General features: G+C 39.0%; 1 protein-coding gene and 1 pseudogene across 1 annotated transcript; one reads left to right on the top strand and one right to left on the bottom strand.

Moving 5' to 3' along the window:
* Positions 1-4,949: 4,949 nt before the first annotated feature.
* LOC112200326 lies at positions 4,950-6,038 on the top strand (annotated as a pseudogene).
* A 7,858-nt stretch (positions 6,039-13,896) lies between these two features.
* Positions 13,897-15,733, bottom strand: LOC112182267 (DNA (cytosine-5)-methyltransferase DRM2-like). The gene is given in 4 exon segments (XM_040518335.1): positions 13,897-14,332; positions 14,819-14,935; positions 14,937-15,594; positions 15,695-15,733. Coding segments are annotated over 3 exon segments (1,164 nt in total). The 5' UTR covers positions 15,549-15,594; positions 15,695-15,733; the 3' UTR covers position 13,897.
* Positions 15,734-17,612: the final 1,879 nt, after the last annotated feature.

Genomic DNA, 17,612 nt, shown 5'->3' on the forward strand with positions numbered 1-17,612 from the left:
AGGAGATGAAAAAAAAAACAAATTTGAGAAAAAGAAGAAGCTTGAGAGGCTAATAGGTGTGCCACTTTGTTGGCATCTCTTCTAGCATGCACAATAGTCACATTTGGCTGTGATTCCAGTAACATCAACAGGTCGTCATACACCCTTCCTAGTGTAGACGTATTAGGCATAGCAGTAGTAGTCAGTTGACACTGGACCTTGGTAGAGTCAGTCTCCACTACTACCGGCCGGTTGCATGTCATGTTCCATTATATAATCTAGAGCAGCTTTAAAAGCTAAAAGTTCTGCATGTTCTGGAGATAACAATTGACTGAGAGGATCTCCCCCACCAGCAATAAATTGTCCATCTGAATCCCTTATCACAAATCCAAAACCACCTTTTCTTGTAGACTCATAGAATGAACCATCAATATTAACTTTGAGAGTTCCAATTGACAGTTCCTTAGCACAAAAACGTAACCAATCCAAAACACTGGGGTTATCAGTTTGTGGATCATAGCAGGTACGCTTAAGATGAGGACTGGCATATAAAACCTGTTTTGTATAAGAGCAATTCCGGCAAAGATGTAAAGTCGTTTCCATCTCCACCTCACATAAAACACAAGTTTGTGACTCCACATATATTCACATGTTTCAGAGCTAACTTCTCCAAACAAGGGAGAATATTGTTGCACAGACGCCATACATGAACCTTTGCTGAGTTAGTCTTTAGTCTTGTATGTCCAGACCCTCTTCTCCCTCTTTTAGTCCCACAAATCATTTCATATATCTCTCTCTCTGTAATTCTCTTTATGTTGGTCTCCATTCGATGGCAGACATGAAGACCCCTCCCACTACACTAATTTTAGGGTGGATCACGATTGCAATGTATCACATTCCATCACTAGGTGAAATGGTGTTGGAAGTGGTATATCAATTCTTTTGTTGGATGAGTATATTCATTCATGATAGATTGGTAGGTTCACTCTCTTATTAGAAATAAAAAATATAGGGATAAGTGAAGAAGAAAGCTATTATATTCATCAAACTTGTGTATGGTGGTGCAAGGCTCTGGTTTTGTGTTTTTAAGTTTTTATTTTTATTTTTAATAAATATAATATATTTTATTTTTATGCCACATTATTTTGTGAAATTATGAGTTCGGTTAGATGTAGTTAAATCTGAAGACTCAAAAATAGTGTAAAAAAATGTGTCAAAGAATGTGTCCCTTAAGTCATATCCATTAGTTTAAAGGGTTAGGTTCACTGGGTCAAATTTTTTACACAATTTATGACACCAGTCTATACCTTTGGAGTATATAACTTTCAACGGAGTTTATAAAGACTCGCATGATATTTATTTAATTTGATATACACAGCTTACACACACCATCGATCCTCACAATAGATTGCAGATATCTTCACCAAATTAATCTTTGGGCAAAGCTTCTTTTAAGTTTTGAATATATTGTTGGCAAGTTGGGAGTTCACAGTAATAACTCTTCAATTTGAGACAAAGTGTTGAGATATAAAACAGAACAATATTATTTTATTGTTTCTATCTCCTAGATAGAGTTGTCTAGACTCTAGAGTAGGATATTCTGTTCTTGAAAAATAATTCATTGTTCCTATATAATTGTAATCTCACAATGTAATCACAATTATAATGTTCATCAAACTTGTGTATGTTAAGTTGGGAAGGGTGGTTGTGTTGATGGTGGTGCAAAGGATCTGGTTTTTGTTTTTAAGTTTTTTATTTTTAATAAATATAATATATTTTATTTTATTGCCACCTTATTATGAGTTCCGTTAGATCTGAAGACTGAAAAGGAGTGTAAAAAATGTGGCAAAGAATGTGTCCCTTAAACCATATCCATTAGTTTAAAGGCTTATGTTCAATAGGGTCAATGTTTTTACACAATTTTTAACACAAGTTCTAGACCTTTAGATTATATAATTTCAACGGTGTATATAAAGACTCGCATGATATTTATTTAATTTGATATAGACAGCTTATACACATTTCTCACAACAGATTGCATATATCTTCACCAATATTGTTGGCAAGTTAGGAGTTCACAATATTCACTCTTTAACTTGAGGGAGAGAGTTGAGACATAAAAGAGAACAAATTATTATCATTATATTGTTGCTATCTCTAAAATAGAATTCTCTAAAGTAGGATATTTTTTCTTTGAAAGCAATTCATTGTTCCTATATAATTGTACTCGCAATGTAATGAAAATTATATATTACAATAATATCATTTACACCAAATTTTATAATCATGTTTGAATATTTGATATTGGACGTGTTTGAACCCAAAATTAACATTTTTTCCCGACAAGGGGGACTAGAAGAAAACCGGGCCAATATCGGTGGCCCAAGCATATATTTTCGACAAGTTCGGAAAATATTATTCAGAGGCTACATAAAGCCTACTTGGAGGCTAAGTAATCTCGGAGCGAATCGTGATATTCCTTGATTTACTATTAATTATCATATATTTGGTAATTAATGGTGGTTTATTTGGTTGATTACCAAGATTGTGCAAAGAGAGTAATCAAGAGCCCATGCAATTAAGGGGTCCCACATAGCCATAATGGACGTGGAGCAGTTGGAGGAAACTATCAACCTTAATTGTGTGAGTATATATATATATATGGTGGTTCATGCATGGTGAGACAATTAAGGAAGGATGGCCCAGCAACTATTCGCTGCCAGTAAGAGGCAAGCGATCATGTTCCCATAATCCCATGCAATCAAGGACTACCATGCAATTAAGGTGGACGCGGGGCAATCAATCACTCTGCCAATAACATGGATCAATTAAGGAAGCTATGAACCTTGATTGTGAGTCTTCGCGAAGATACCTCGCGAGTTTGAGTGTAATATATATGAACATATATACGTGCATATCCTACCGCATCCAAGAGGAAGATTACGTCCAGGACTCTAAAAGGTAATTAACTTTGCCTAGAAGATTGCTACGACAGAGTTAATCTTTTATTGATTACGATAGTTATCAAAACTATTAAGAGTTTTGATTTGATTCAAGGCCAATAACTGTGGCCTAAAATATAGTATTTCATTCATATTTGGAAAGTGAATCTACCAGCAGCCTATATATAGAGGCTACAGATGACACAACAAGAAGACTCTCAAACTAATCTCTACGATTATCAAAGCCTCCCCGGAGCAACCTCTCTTACCGGTGACCACGTTCCAATCCCAGTCTCCTCGAGAGCCGACTGTCAGCGCCACCAAACCAACCCGGTAACCGTGCTCCCAGTCCTAGTCTCTCCAAGAGCCGACTGTTAGTGCTACTGCCACCGATACTACCAGCGAAGCAAGGGTAACGCCCTCGCAACCCAACGAAGCTAAAGTCACGCTTTAGCAAAACCCTGTGCTTTCTCCAAACTTCCCAGTGATTGCTCTGCTTAGTCTAGAACACTAAGTATCGATTCGGTGAACGCAAGAGACCACAACCAAAGCCCTTATCCGTAAGGCAAGAAGTCCTTTCTCGGAAGGCAAGAAAAGAGCCTTGTGACGAGGTTGATGCTCTCCTCGTCCACAACGCTTGATCAAGAAGTCAGGTCAAGGGATTCTCCGATGACTGCACCCCACGGTGCTGGCACGCCTGCGCAATCACATCAGCAAAAGAGACAGTTTGCATGCCAACTGGTTTTGGAGCCAAACAGGAGGGCTGGAAGCACGGTTTGCTCATTCCAACTTGTTTTTTGCTTTTGCAGACATTGAAATAGAGTCCAAATTAAACTCCAAATACAACTTCTCCATTCGGGAAATGGAATAGGACTTCAAAATTCCACTACTATGTGATAACAGTCGAGTGCATATGGTACATAAGTAGCCGCCAAGACCTTTATTGATTAGGAGAGAGGAAGAGGAAGTCACATGCAAGGGTGGCCCTGAGGCGGAGACACCGGTCCAACCGCACTAGGCCTCTGATCAAGTGAAACATAATGTGTATTACGTATGTAAAAAGTAGAAAACATTGTTACTACCAGCGTGTGTGTTGACACACCTGGTTGAGTGGCCAGGTTTCCATATTTCTGGTATAACATTTGACCCTTGGGAACTCCTTTTATTTTTAAAACAATTTTTTTTTTTTATGATTTTCTGTTAGAATTTTTTCCTTTATAAGTTTTTGTTTTTGCATTTCTCATTTTGAGAATTTTCTTGTCTTTTGTCTTGTTTTCCTTTTTCAGTTTGTGTTTTATTTTTTCTCAATACAATATCCATTTTTCAAACTTTTTTATGTTTAATAAAGAAATGTCGTATTTTATTGCTACATAATTGTCACATCATTTATTAAAGATATAAGAACCGTTTGATGTAGTTAAATCCAAAGGCTAATAAAGAGTGTAAAAATATGTGTAATTTTATGTCTCCCTTGAACCAGACCCTTTCACTAATGAATAGAATTTTTTCTGGGCATTCATATTCATATAATACATCCAACTCCTTCAAATTAGTTTTAAAAACTCTCTTGAGAAAAGAAAATGCTATGAATTTTTCTTTCTATATCATTTTTTCATAGTAAATTTTTTTTTTTAAAACAAATTGGGGCGACAATTACATGTTTAAATTTTTGCACTAGACCTCTTAAAATTTAGGATCGGCCCTAGGCTAACACCCAAAATGGCTTGAGAAAACCTACTCCCGACTAGGGTGTAAATGATCTTTTGTGTCACCTATAGCGGTGGTGAGGCACTCCAAAGTAAAGTAAATGCCTTTGATCTTTTGGGGACACCAAAGCAAATTGGAAAAAAAAAAAAAATTTCTTCACCAAAAGATATAAAAAGATATAATATATTCCGATAAAAAAAATAATATATTATTCTTTAATAGAAAAAAAAAAAAAAAAAGATAAATAGAGCTCGATCCAGCCTATATATATATAGGTTCTATAAAACCTTTCTCTAGTTCTATTCGGACTTGAGACTTGTTTCTAGCTTGTCTTTGTTTTCTGCTCGAGTCTTAAGAAACCAAATTTCCTATAGAAATCTTGGGCGCCCACTATCTGTTCTTCGATCAAACTCCTGAAAACCAATCTTCATCAACAATGGGGTTTTACCCTAAAAAGCGTCGTGCTTCTCCGCCACCACCGCCATCAAGTAAGAAGCAAAAGGTAGCTGATGATGAGATCGACACAGATCAAGAAGGCATTGAGCAACTCCGCGACGTTGTTTCTGTCAGTGGAGTCAATCTTGTGGAAGAGCAAGAGCGCATGTTGTTGCTTTCGGGGCCCAAGAAGCAGCAAGCATCTCAAAAACTTGTGCTTCAAGAAAACCAAGAAGGGCTGGTTTTGCAGAGATTCCCCTGCAGAAAAAGTTGGCTGGAATCATGGGGAGGTGTGGTTTGAGAATTGTAGACAAAGATGTGGAGAGATGCTTGTCAATGTGTGTGGAGGAGAGAATGAGGGGGATTGTATGCAAATTGATAAGACAATCGAAGCAGCGGGTTGACTGTGAAAAATCGAGACACCACTCTGTTTCTACATCTGATGTGAAGCAAGAAATTATGATTCTCAACAAGAAAGCTAGGGAAGAATTGCAGGAAACGGCTCAGAAGCTTAATGAAGCTAAGGTTAGCACTAACGGATTTGAGGGTGTTAAGGACAAACATGACGATGGAGATGACAAAATGAGGAGAAGTACAGCAGCAGCAAATGTTGCTGCCCTTGCTGCTCTTGGAGGACATGACATATTGGCGAAATGGCAACATAAGGCGGATCAGCTGGCCCGGGAGAAGAGTCGAGGTAAAGATGTAAATCGCAAGGCTACATCCACTGCTGGAAGAACAATGAATGGCAATGTAGAAGCGGAGAAAAGGGGCGGTGTAGAAGCTTTGGTGTCTACAACTGGAAGTGCTGTCGGAAAGTTTGGGAGGAATTGCCAAGTTATGATGATGCCTCAAACAAAGGTGGCTAGTACTCGTAGTATATCTGTCAAGGATGTGATTGCTGTTCTGGAAAAGGAACCTCAGATGTCCAAGTCTACTCAGATCTATTTGCTAATGAACACTGCTAGCCAGTGACTAATCCGAAAGTGCTAAACACTAGTGTATATGAGAGATTCCTAGAGCTAGGGTCTTTACACTGTTACTATCAGCTCCTCTTCATTACCTGTAGAATGGCTGTTTGGAGTTCCTAGGATCAATTTCTTTACGCCTGAAAATATGTAGCAGATAATGAGCACACATATGATCTAGGATTTTTGATCTTTCAGTAGATTCATAACAAGATTTAATAGTTTCTGTGCAAACATTAGTATGATGAAAGATGAAGTTGTTGTGTATTTCGAGTACTTTTTCTTTAAACTTTTGTTGCTTTTCCTTTCCTTTCAGTTTACCATCCGGTTAATTTATAGGGAAAAATTCACCAACGGTGTCTGGACACTTAAGGGACTTTCAGAATGATACCTGAACTTACAAAGTTATCAATGTGATACCTGGACTCATTTTTTTGTATCAATGTCGTACCTATGACCAATTTCCGTAACGGCTCTATGACGGAAATTGGCCGTAGGTATCACATTGATACGAAAAAATGAGTCCAGGTATCACATTGATAACTTTGTAAGTTCAGGTATCATTTTGAAAGTCCCTTAAGTGTCCAGACACCGTTGGTGAATTTTTCCCAATTTTGCACGTGAGTCACTTAATAAAGACAAAATGACCGATTTACCCTCAAATTCTTTCTTTCTTTTCTTTTCTTTTTTTCTTTATTCTTCTTTCTTTCTTTCTTTCTTTCTTTCTTTCTTTCTTTCTTCTTCTTCTTTTCTGGTTTCTTCTTCCCCTGATTTGAATCATCAAGATTCAAATCATCTTGCTCGTCCGATTCCCACCGCCGCTGCGTCTCAATCCACCTTCATGCACCACAGATGTTTCTGGTTCCCCCAACTTCAAATCCTATAGCAAATTGAAATTGTGCATTGAGGCTTCACCGCACACTCCGAGTTCATCCCCGCCGCCGTCGCCAATGACTTGACCACAACAACCTCCACCACCGCACAACAACGTCATCCTCCGCTGCTTCTCCATTGGGTTTGGGGATAAGGACTGCTTCTTCCTCCACCGCTAGCGAAATCGTGGGGGCTCAAGGCCACATTTTAAGGGCCACCGGCCGGAAGGACAGCCACAGCAAGGTTTGCACCACCAAAGGCCCCAGGGATAGCAGTATCAGGCTCGTCGCCCACACCGCCATTCAATTCTACGACATGCAGGACCGACTTGGATACGACCAGCCTAGCAAGGTCGTCGATTGGCCGCGCAGGACACGCAGAACGTGAGCCTCAATTTCTCGATGGTGGAGGCTCCGAGTCCTTTGTTTACTAATCGGCGAGGCACAATGGTCGGTAGCAGCGGAGTGGCGAAGCTGGTGAATAAGAACAGCTCGAATTTTCTGCAGGTGAGGATGGTGTTGAGGCCGAAGTTGTTAACCTTTGTTTGCCTAAAATTGCCTCTGATCGAAGTTGGGCTAGAGGCCGAAGTTGTCGGCTAAACCAATGAAGTTGCAGGTGAGGATGGTGTGGAGGTGGTGTTGCATGTTGGGAAGAAGGAGAGGATGGAGGGGTGTGATTAGAGCTGTGATTTGAGAGTGCAGGGTTGGCGGGGTCTGAGTTTCTGATCAATGGTGTATAAAAGGGGGTCGGAGGAGAGAACGAGAGTGGTGGTGGTCAAGTCATTGGCGGCAGCGGCGGGGATGAACTCGGAGTGAACGGTGAAGCCTCAATCCACAATTTCAATTTGCTATAGGATTTGAAGTTGGGGGAACCAGAAACATCTGTGGTGCATGAAGGTGGATTGAGACGCAGCGGCGGTGTTTGATAGGCGATCAGCGGTGGGAATCAGACGAGCAAGATGATTTTAATCTTGATGATTCAAATCAGGGGAAGAAGAAACCAGAAAAGAAGAAGAAGAAGAAAGAAAGAAAGAAAGAAAGAAAGAAGAATAAAGAAAAAAAGAAAAGAAAAGAAAGAAAGAATTTGAGGGTAAATCGGTCATTTTGTCTTCATTAAGTGACTCACGTGCAAAATTGGGAAAAATTCACCAACGGTGTCTGGACACTTAGGGACTTTCAGAATGATACCTGAACTTACAAAGTTATCAATGTGATACCTGGACTCATTTTTTCGTATCAATGTGATACCTACGGCCAATTTCCGTCACGGAGCCGTTACGGAAATTGGTCATAGGTACGATGTTGATACGAAAAAATGAGTCCAGGTATCACATTGATAACTTTGTAAGTTCAGGTATCATTCTGAAAGTCCCCTAAGTGTCCAGACACCGTTGGTGAATTTTTCCCTAATTTATATTGGAAAGCTGCAAAACATATCAACTTTGACAACTTAGACATACACCTACAAGCCTATGTGTGTAGGCGCAAACAATCTCTACTTTTCTAATTGCTATTCATAGCTTCAGTTTTACCATATCTCAATGTGAGAGAGAGAGAGAGAGAGAGAGAGAGAGAGAGAGAGAGAGAGAGAGAGAGAGAGAGAGAGGTAATTTTGGTTGAGGGGGGATTCAGACCCAAAAAGAAGAGAACATAGACATATATGATTCATACTAATGAACAAAATTTGGTAAACATGTTTGTACTTAATAGGACTCTTGTTTGGAATAGGTACATACTGGTATGGCCTTATAGTAGTCGTTACATTTTGTCTTAGTTCGTTCAATTTCAGAGACACCAGAAGTTTCTGTTTACCAGGCAAAACAAAGTGAAACTCTTTCCAGCTTCGGCTACTATTTCTGTAGAATCGCTGTAAATCTGTATGTAATTAGGATTTTATTTAATTAGAATATCCTATAATTATGGAAAGATTGTTTCCTATTAGAGTTAGACTACTCATTTGTACTTGTATATATACCCCCATTGTGGGATGAATAGAATTATCGAATTAACCCTGAATTGAAGTATTCTTTTCTACTTGGTATCAGAGCAGGTTCAATCCTTTGAACTTGCACTGCATCCTTTGAATCCTGAATCCCGAAAAACACCACAAACCGCTGCGTACCACCACCGTTGAAATCAAACCATCCTGAATTTCAAACCACGTACCATCACCCTACCTTTTTTCGAAAAAAAGAAGAAGAAAAAAAAAAAAAACTTTTTTTTCCAAAACATTCATATCCATCTTGAAACCCTAGACAATCCAATCCTGCAAAAATCCTGAATTCCTCAATGGTGCAATCACAGAAATAGTCTATGGGGCATTCTGCAACTACCGAATTTACTGTTATGGATCAACGCAGACAGGGTCCTCCTCCAGGCTTCTCAGGACATTCTCCACACCGTCCTCTACATAAACCAAATCCATATGCAAACAAAAGGTGCATTATCTGTGGGGAATTAGGTCATAGCAAGGAGCGGTGTTATGAACTAATTGGTTACCCTGATTGGTGGGACTTCACCAAGAAACCGCGAAAGAATCCGGGCAAGACCGCTGTTGCTATTACAGAGGAAGTTTACCTAGACAATGCCTCCGCTAATGTAGCGCAGTCAGGTATGAAGGGTAAGGTTACTTTTAATAGTACATGGATAATTGATACAGGTGCATCTGACCATATGACCAATGACCCAAGTCTTGTGAAAAACCTTAGACGTTCCCCTCAAACCGTTATCTCTACTGCTGATGGTACTCCAACTCCGGTCATCGGAGAAGGTTCTATTGCTTTATCTGATACCTTAACCCTTGAATCTGTCTTAGTTGTTCCATCACTAGCTTATAATCTCTTGTCTGTTGGTCAAATTATTTTAGCTCTTGCATGTATTGTGACCTTCTATCCGTCTTTCTGTGTGTTTCAGGACATTCTGACTCGACGGATTCTTGGTTATGGTGTTAGAAGGGGGAAATTATACTATCTGGATCTAACAGAGATTGGAAAGAAACATAAGCATTTTTTGGGACAAGCTAATCAGATCAACGGGGTAGAGAATGCGAAGGAAGCTGTATGGTTATGGCATCGCCGTTTAGGTCATCTATCATTTACTTATCTTAAGAAGCTGCAACCTCATTTGTTTTCAGTTGTTAGTGATTTGGATTTCCACTGTGACATTTGTGAATTGGCCAAGAGTCACCGTTTTTCATATTCACCAAGTCTTAATAAAAGTCATGTTCCTTTTATGAAGATTCACTCTGTTGTCTGGGGTCCTGCGAAAATTCCTTCTCTTTCTGGAGCTCGGTATTTTGTAACGTTTATTGATTATTGCACTCGCATGACATGGGTGTCATTACTGAAGAATAAGAGTGATGTATTTGGAATGTTTACCGAATTTCACAAAATGGTGGCAACTCAGTATCAACAATCCATCAGAGTGTTTCAGTCTGACAATGGTGGAGAGTTTGTGAATGGCCCTATGATTAAGTTTTGCCGGTTACATGGAATTCGTCATCAAACCTCCAATTCTTATACTCCTCAACATAATGGTTTAGCAGAACGGAAGAACAGACAGTTGATAGAAGTTGTTCGTGCTTCCTTGTTTGGCATGATTGTACCTCAGTCCTATTGGGGAGAAGCAGTGAAATCAGCAGCATATCTTATCAACCGTACTCCTTCACGGGTGATTGAGTTTCAGAATCCTCATCAGAAGCTTCATACACTTTTGACCATCCCTTCTATGCCTAATTTGGAGCCCCGGGTGTTTGGGTGCACAGCTTACGTTCATATTCCCAAGCCTCAACGAAGTAAGCTTGATCCCCGTGCCCGTAAGTATATATTTGTTGGTTATGATGACTTCCAAAAGGGTTATCGATGGTATGATCCTCTTACTGGCACTATACATATCTCTCTTGATGTTGCTTTTCGTGAATCCGAGCCTTATTACTCAGGGGGAGCTTCTCAGTCTTCCTTTCAGGGGGAGAGAGGTTGTGAAGGGAATCCTCTGTCGATTATTGATTTTGATGCCTTTGAAGACTTGGAAAATTTGGAGGAACGATTTGAAGGTAGAAATTCCGAAACAGAAAATGCAACTGCCGAACAGAGTGTTGTGAATTCCGAAACAGAAAATGCAACTGCCGAACAGAGTATTGTAAATTCCGAAACAAAGAATGCAACTGCCAAAACTGCCGAATAGAGCGTTGTGAATTCTGAGACAGAAGAGACGACTTTTCTGGATAGTTTGAATCAAAATCAAGACGTATCCGAAGCTCACACACAAGATATTCCCCCTTCTGCATCACCAACTGAAGATCCCGGTCAAAATGATCCACCTTAGGTACCTCTAAACTTTAATGAGTCTTCTAGGTTAGAAAGTGTCGAACCTAGGAAATCACAAAGGGTTACCAAGGGAATTCCTAAGAAACAATATGAACCAGATATTAAAGCCAAAGCTAAATACCCTATAGCTAATTTTATGTCTAACCATAGGATTTTTGGGTCACATGCACTTGTTGTTTATCAATTATCTACTATATCTATTCCTAGTAACGTGCAGGATGCATTGACGGATCCAAAATGGACAAAGGCGATGAATGAAGAATTGGAAGCTCTTCAGAAAAATGTAACATGGGAGCTAGTACCTATGCCGGTTGGAAAGTAGACTGTAGGATGTCGTTGGGTGTTTACTGTGAAGCTTAATGCAGATGGAACTATTAATAGATACAAGGCGAGGTTGGTTGCCAAAGGATATACACAACGCTATGGGATTGATTATGAGGAGACTTTTGCACCTGTGGCAAAGATTAATACTGTCCGGATTCTAATCTCACTTGCAGCAAACAAAGATTGGCTCTTGCACCAGTTTGATGTGAAGAATGCGTTTCTTAATGGGAATTTGGAGGAAGAAGTGTACATGTATATGCCCCCAGGTGTTAAGAATTACCCAAGTGATGTTGGCAAGGTATGTAAATTGAAGAAGTCTTTGTATGGCCTGAAGCAGTCTCCAAGAGCTTGGTTTGGAAGATTTTCAAAGTCCATGAAAGCCTTTGGATACAGACAGAGCAATTCTGACCATACCTTGTTCATCAAGCACAAGAATGGTAAGATTACAGCTCTTATTGTGTATGTTGATGACATGATTGTTACAGGGGATGATCCGAAAGAGATAAATGAATTGCAAAAGTATTTGTCAAAGGAGTTTGAAATGAAGGATCTGGGACAACTGAAGTATTTTTTGGGTATTGAAGTTGCAAGGTCTAAGAAGGGGATTTCACTTTCACAGAGGAAATATGTTCTTGATTTACTTGCTGAAACGGGGATGCTGGACTGCCGACCCATCGAGACACCCATTGAGATGAATCACAGACTTGCTATCTATCCTGATCAAGTTCCAACTAATAAAGGGAGGTATCAACGTCTTGTAGGAAGGTTGATTTATCTTTCACATACTAGACCTGATATTGCTTATGCTGTGAGTGTTGTTAGTCAATTTATGCATTGTCCTAGTGAAGAGCATATGGATGCAGTCTTTCGTATTTTGAGGTACTTGAAGAGGGCGCCAGGTAAAGGGTTACTGTTTCAGAAAAAAGATGAATTGGAAGTTGTTGGGTCCACAGATGCAGATTGGGCTGGTGATAAAACTGACAGACGTTCTACATCTGGGTACTTCACTTTTGTTGGAGGGAACCTTGTCACTTGGCGTAGCAAAAAGCAAAAAGTCGTTGCCAGATCAAGTGCAGAAGCTGAGTTCCGAGGTATGGCACATGGAGTATGTGAAATATTGTGGATTCGTAATGTCTTGAAGGACCTGGGTTACAAGCTTAAAAAGCCTATGGATTTGCATTGTGATAATACAGCTGTCATTGAGATTGCACATAATCCAGTTCAGCATGATAGAACAAAGCATGTGGAGGTTGACCGTCATTTTATTAAAGAATATCTTGACAGAAAGGTTATTCGCTTTCCATTTGTAAACTCAGAGGAGCGCTGATGTTCTTACTAAAGGAGTGTCAAGGAAGGTATTTGACAGCTCGGTTGACAAGTTGGGCATGATAGACATCTATGCACCAACTTGACGGGGAGTGTAGAATCGCTGTAAATCTGTATGTAATTAGGATTTTATTTAATTAGAATATCCTATAATTATGGAAAAATTGTTTCCTATTAGAGTTAGACTACTCCTTTGTACTTTTATATATACCCCCATTGTGGGATGAATAGAATTATCGATTTAACCCTGAATTGAAGTATTCTTTTCTACTATTTCTATGCTGCATCTACTCTTTCAGCATACAGTCTCCAGATCCTCAATGAATGAGAGAATAGTGATATAAACTATCAAGCTACGAGTTCCCAACGCTAGGGCCAACTGTCAGGAAGTCACCATAAGTCCCAGTTTCCGAGCTGACATCTGAGAAAGAAGAAATCTCAAATTGAGAGACACCAAAAGTCCTATACATGAGCTGCGATTAGTAGACACAACATAATGGGCAAACAATAATGGGTAAAATGCATGTTGTGTCTGAATAGATATAGAATAACATGTATATGGAATTACTTCCAAGTCATTTTTCAATTATCTGGTTCTTAATTCTTAAGATTACCCAATGTATAAGTAGTTTCATATTTTAAATTTCAATTCATAGTAGAAGCCTCTTTTCCATGAATGGCTCACAACAGCCACTGAAAAGAGAAAAGCTAGCTCCCCACATGCATTCTCAGACAAGAGGGCTGGAAGTAGAAACCATTCAAACATGTAGCACAAGTTGGTTTCTGTTTTGAATCAGGACACAACACTGAGATTCTACATAAGCTTAGAAGGTCCCATGCTACTATTGGAAGAAAAAAAGAAAGACAAAGCACACGGAAAATGAAGAGATAGCAAGAAATCAAGAATCACTGCATATTTCGATATCATTTGAAAAAAGAATAAGAGATTAATATATAGTCAGAAACAAAGAGATTCAATGGTTCATTCATCTAAAATATAGAGTTATACACACACTGGATCAATTGTATCTTGCCATAATACCCTTGACCAAATCCAATATACGAAAATAGTCATAAAAAAGAGAAGACTCTTTACCCTTAAGCCCATCCCGATGGTGTCTGTTGCTACTCACAAGATTGTTACATGTACTGCCACCAATCACCAGTTCAAACCCACCAAAGGAACTGATATAATGCTCTAAGCGGTCAGCATTGAAATCTTGCACATCAGCAAGGTGATACAAGTTTCCTCTCTGGTTTGTCTGCTCCCACCAACACCTCATAACATTTCTGCTCACCTCTAAAATCTCCACTGACACAACATTCTTCATCGGGATACCAAGCCGGTAAAGAGCTATCTCTGCACCACCAATCCCAGAGAAGAGAGAGAGGACATTGATGCCATTGGGAAATCGATCTTTCAAAACTAACGGGTCATAAGCCACTGCATCAATCTGAAGAAGTGGAACCCGCAAGTAAAATGTAATAGCAGAGTATGCGATTAAAGTGAAAATCTACTATTATAGAAATTGTTCAAATACAAAGTTGATTAGATAGAAGCAGCGAAATATACAAATCTACTCAAAACTGTCATGCTCCAGCAGACAAAAAGTGAAAACTGAAGCAAATATAACTGTGGTCAAGTGAAACTGTAGCAAATATAAATGCAAACGAACCCATGAGCGAATTTAATAGCAGAGAATATCTAAATGCCAACGAACCATAAGCATATGTAAATTCAAAATGCTGGGACAACTGATAGAAAGGTTGAAACATAAAGTTCAATTATAGAGAAGTTGAAATACAGATCATGCTTGTGAACAGAACAAAAAACCAAAGCAAATGGAATTGTCTGAAATATTCAGGATCATTCAGTACATGAACTGAACAATAAGGAAGGAAGAAATGTTCAATGCAAATGGAAGTAGAAAGAACTCTACCTGAAATGAATTTCCCAGTGACTTATATCTATCTGTCCTGCTTATTCCCCTTGTGTGGTCCCTTGGGAACCCCAAAAGCATTTCTACTTCATCAGGCTCAAGTGGGGCCACCTTTTTTCTTTCCTACCCAAACAAGATTCCACTTGCGGCATTCATACAGAACATAGCGACAGACACTTTCAGGTGGGATTTCATCTTCGTCATAGTCTTTAAGAGCCTTCATGATCCTCTCAGTAATTGTTGCACTAGCAATGCAAGTCTGTAAGCAATTTAGCTTTGTCCGATCATCCCAAGTAGGCCACCACCTCCTTGTCATGGGAAATGCACCAAATATAGTTTGTGGTGGAAGGGGAACGAGAGGAAATCTGTTTTTAATTGGAAGATTGTGAACATAGCCCTTTTTTCTTGCAGCAGCACAAAAAAATTTCGAATCAACAAACTCAGGCTTCATGTCATACAAAAAGCGGGATATTGTGCTCCAAACTCCTTTAGGAGTCGATGCCACATTCTCATAGTAAAAATAAGGAGGTCCTGTGGCTGCCTCTGGAAGACTTCTGTGGATTTGACAGAGATCAGCTAGAGTCCGGAACCCAATCATTGGATTTGGGAGATGAATTGCATCAGCATCTTCCCCTATGATCTGGTTTCCATGTCCCATAATCCTTTTCCTTTTCAGCAATGAAGATTCACAAAGTTTCCTTTTATTCTTCTCAGGATACTCACTCCGCATATGTGCAGGGACAGGGTTTCAAGAATTGAACCTGGATGTTCAAGTCCTGGATATTCCATGAAACCAGTGTGTTAAATAGGGACAGGGTTAACTGAAGCATTTCAAGTAAAAACTTGCACTGGAATGAAATGGTTCAGTGCTCATACCATGTTCTTGGATGGCTTTGGCAACCATAGTATGAGAAAACCCCATGCTTACAAAATGATCAGAAACTTTGGTTTGGGAAGGTCCTGATGATGAGCTAGCCTGTAGGATAAAGAGGAATTGCATGTTGAGAATACTATAACCATCAAAGTGTCATACTTGCTTATACATGTATACTTCTGTGCATACACATTAATCGTGTATGTTTGCAAGTTCAATGAAGTCATGAAAGGTAACTACACAAAAGAGGACCATAGTGTGCTCAGGGAAACCAAATTGGTCAAACACAATTAGCTGAACAGCAAGAAGGCACTGTACAAGTAATGATGGGAAAAAGAAAGTAAATCATTTTGGGATGAGATTATAGGATGCCAGCGTGAATTTTGAAATATTTCAGCTAAAACCGAAAAGGTGGATAACTAAGTTTACTGGAAGCAAAAGCACCAAAACCATAGATACATCTTTGATATTTGAGATATTTAATCACCGCTTTTCGGGGAAAAAGAATTAAAAGAAAAAAGCCAATAATCTACAGATAATTAAGAAATTTCGTTAGGACACCTAATAAGCCATAGTCACGTCTAATTCTGTTACTTGTACCTTGGAATGCTCAAATCTCCATAAAAAAAGGGAACAAACCTGAATATCATCCATATGCATTTTTACTAGTTAATTAGATGCAGAGTTTTCAAAAATATCCAGTGAAGAAGCACTTTGCACGGTTGATAACGTAAAGAAGGCCAATATTTCACCTGCCCCAATGAACTCATCACATAATAGATTCATATCGTCAATCTCCAAAGAAATATAAATATGTACGTCAGATATAATGTTTACCTCCCAGAGCCTGGATTAGCTGAAGAAGATAAAGTGAAGTTTTCAATCTCAAGCTCATCATCAGTATCACAGTCAACATCATCACCATCTACCCGAGATGTATTTCCATCCTTAACAGGATAGATAAACAAAAATGAGAAATAAAGAAGTAAATGAACTTGCAAATACTATAATTTTTACATACACAAAGCTCAAGAATTTAGTCCAATGAGGGTTCACTCAAGCATTATAACCAGAGTGAATCAGCAATACAATTAACCAATATAGCTAGGCAGACCTTATACCAAAGAGCCAAAGAAACGCTACCTGCAGTCCACATTCAGAAGAAAAGGCAGTTTAAATTTAAAAGATACCAAAGCCAACAAGGGCCACAAGAATGCCTATTATGAAATCTCCCTGCAAGCACTGCCTACCCACCTTCACCCTAAAAGTCCTGGTTTTCATTACATTCAATCAACCTCGAAAGTTGCCAACACACTACAATTTCACAAAATGATGTCATTAAGGATGTCATTGCCACAACTCCACAAACTAATGATTTATTTTACTTTCTTATTACTATTAGAATATCCTTTAATCAGAACAATATAGTAAATTTTAAATTGAAGAGTGAGCACCTAAATATTAACCAGGGACTAAAAGAAATGAATGAATACAAGAACTTGAACAAAAAACATGTACCATTTCCTATATGTATGTGCAACTACTTCAGCCCAGTGTAAAAGTTTCCAAGCTGTCCAAGTTAAACAGAAAATAAAGAAGTATCAAAATAAAGAAAAACTTTAACTGTAAAAGGCAAGAAATAATTTAATTCCTTGACTTGCATAAAATACTTTCTGAAACCAGGATTACAGTAATTCCTTGCCTTAATTGTGGTCTTTCAGAGTGGCCAGTGGTGGATCCCCTATATTTCTGCCAGTCCTACAATTCTTCAAGCGTGCAAGTTCTGCCACCAGTGCCACTGATTTCCCCTGCAACCGGACTGTCAAAACCAAGCAATATATCCTCATAAGGAGACATCCTACTGCTTGATTGAGTGGTTGTCTGGTTCAACTCTTGCACATCTTTGTAGAATAGCTGTAA

This window comes from Rosa chinensis, chromosome 1, assembly GCF_002994745.2.
Source record: "Rosa chinensis cultivar Old Blush chromosome 1, RchiOBHm-V2, whole genome shotgun sequence".
NCBI classification, from domain to species: Eukaryota; Viridiplantae; Streptophyta; class Magnoliopsida; order Rosales; family Rosaceae; genus Rosa; species Rosa chinensis.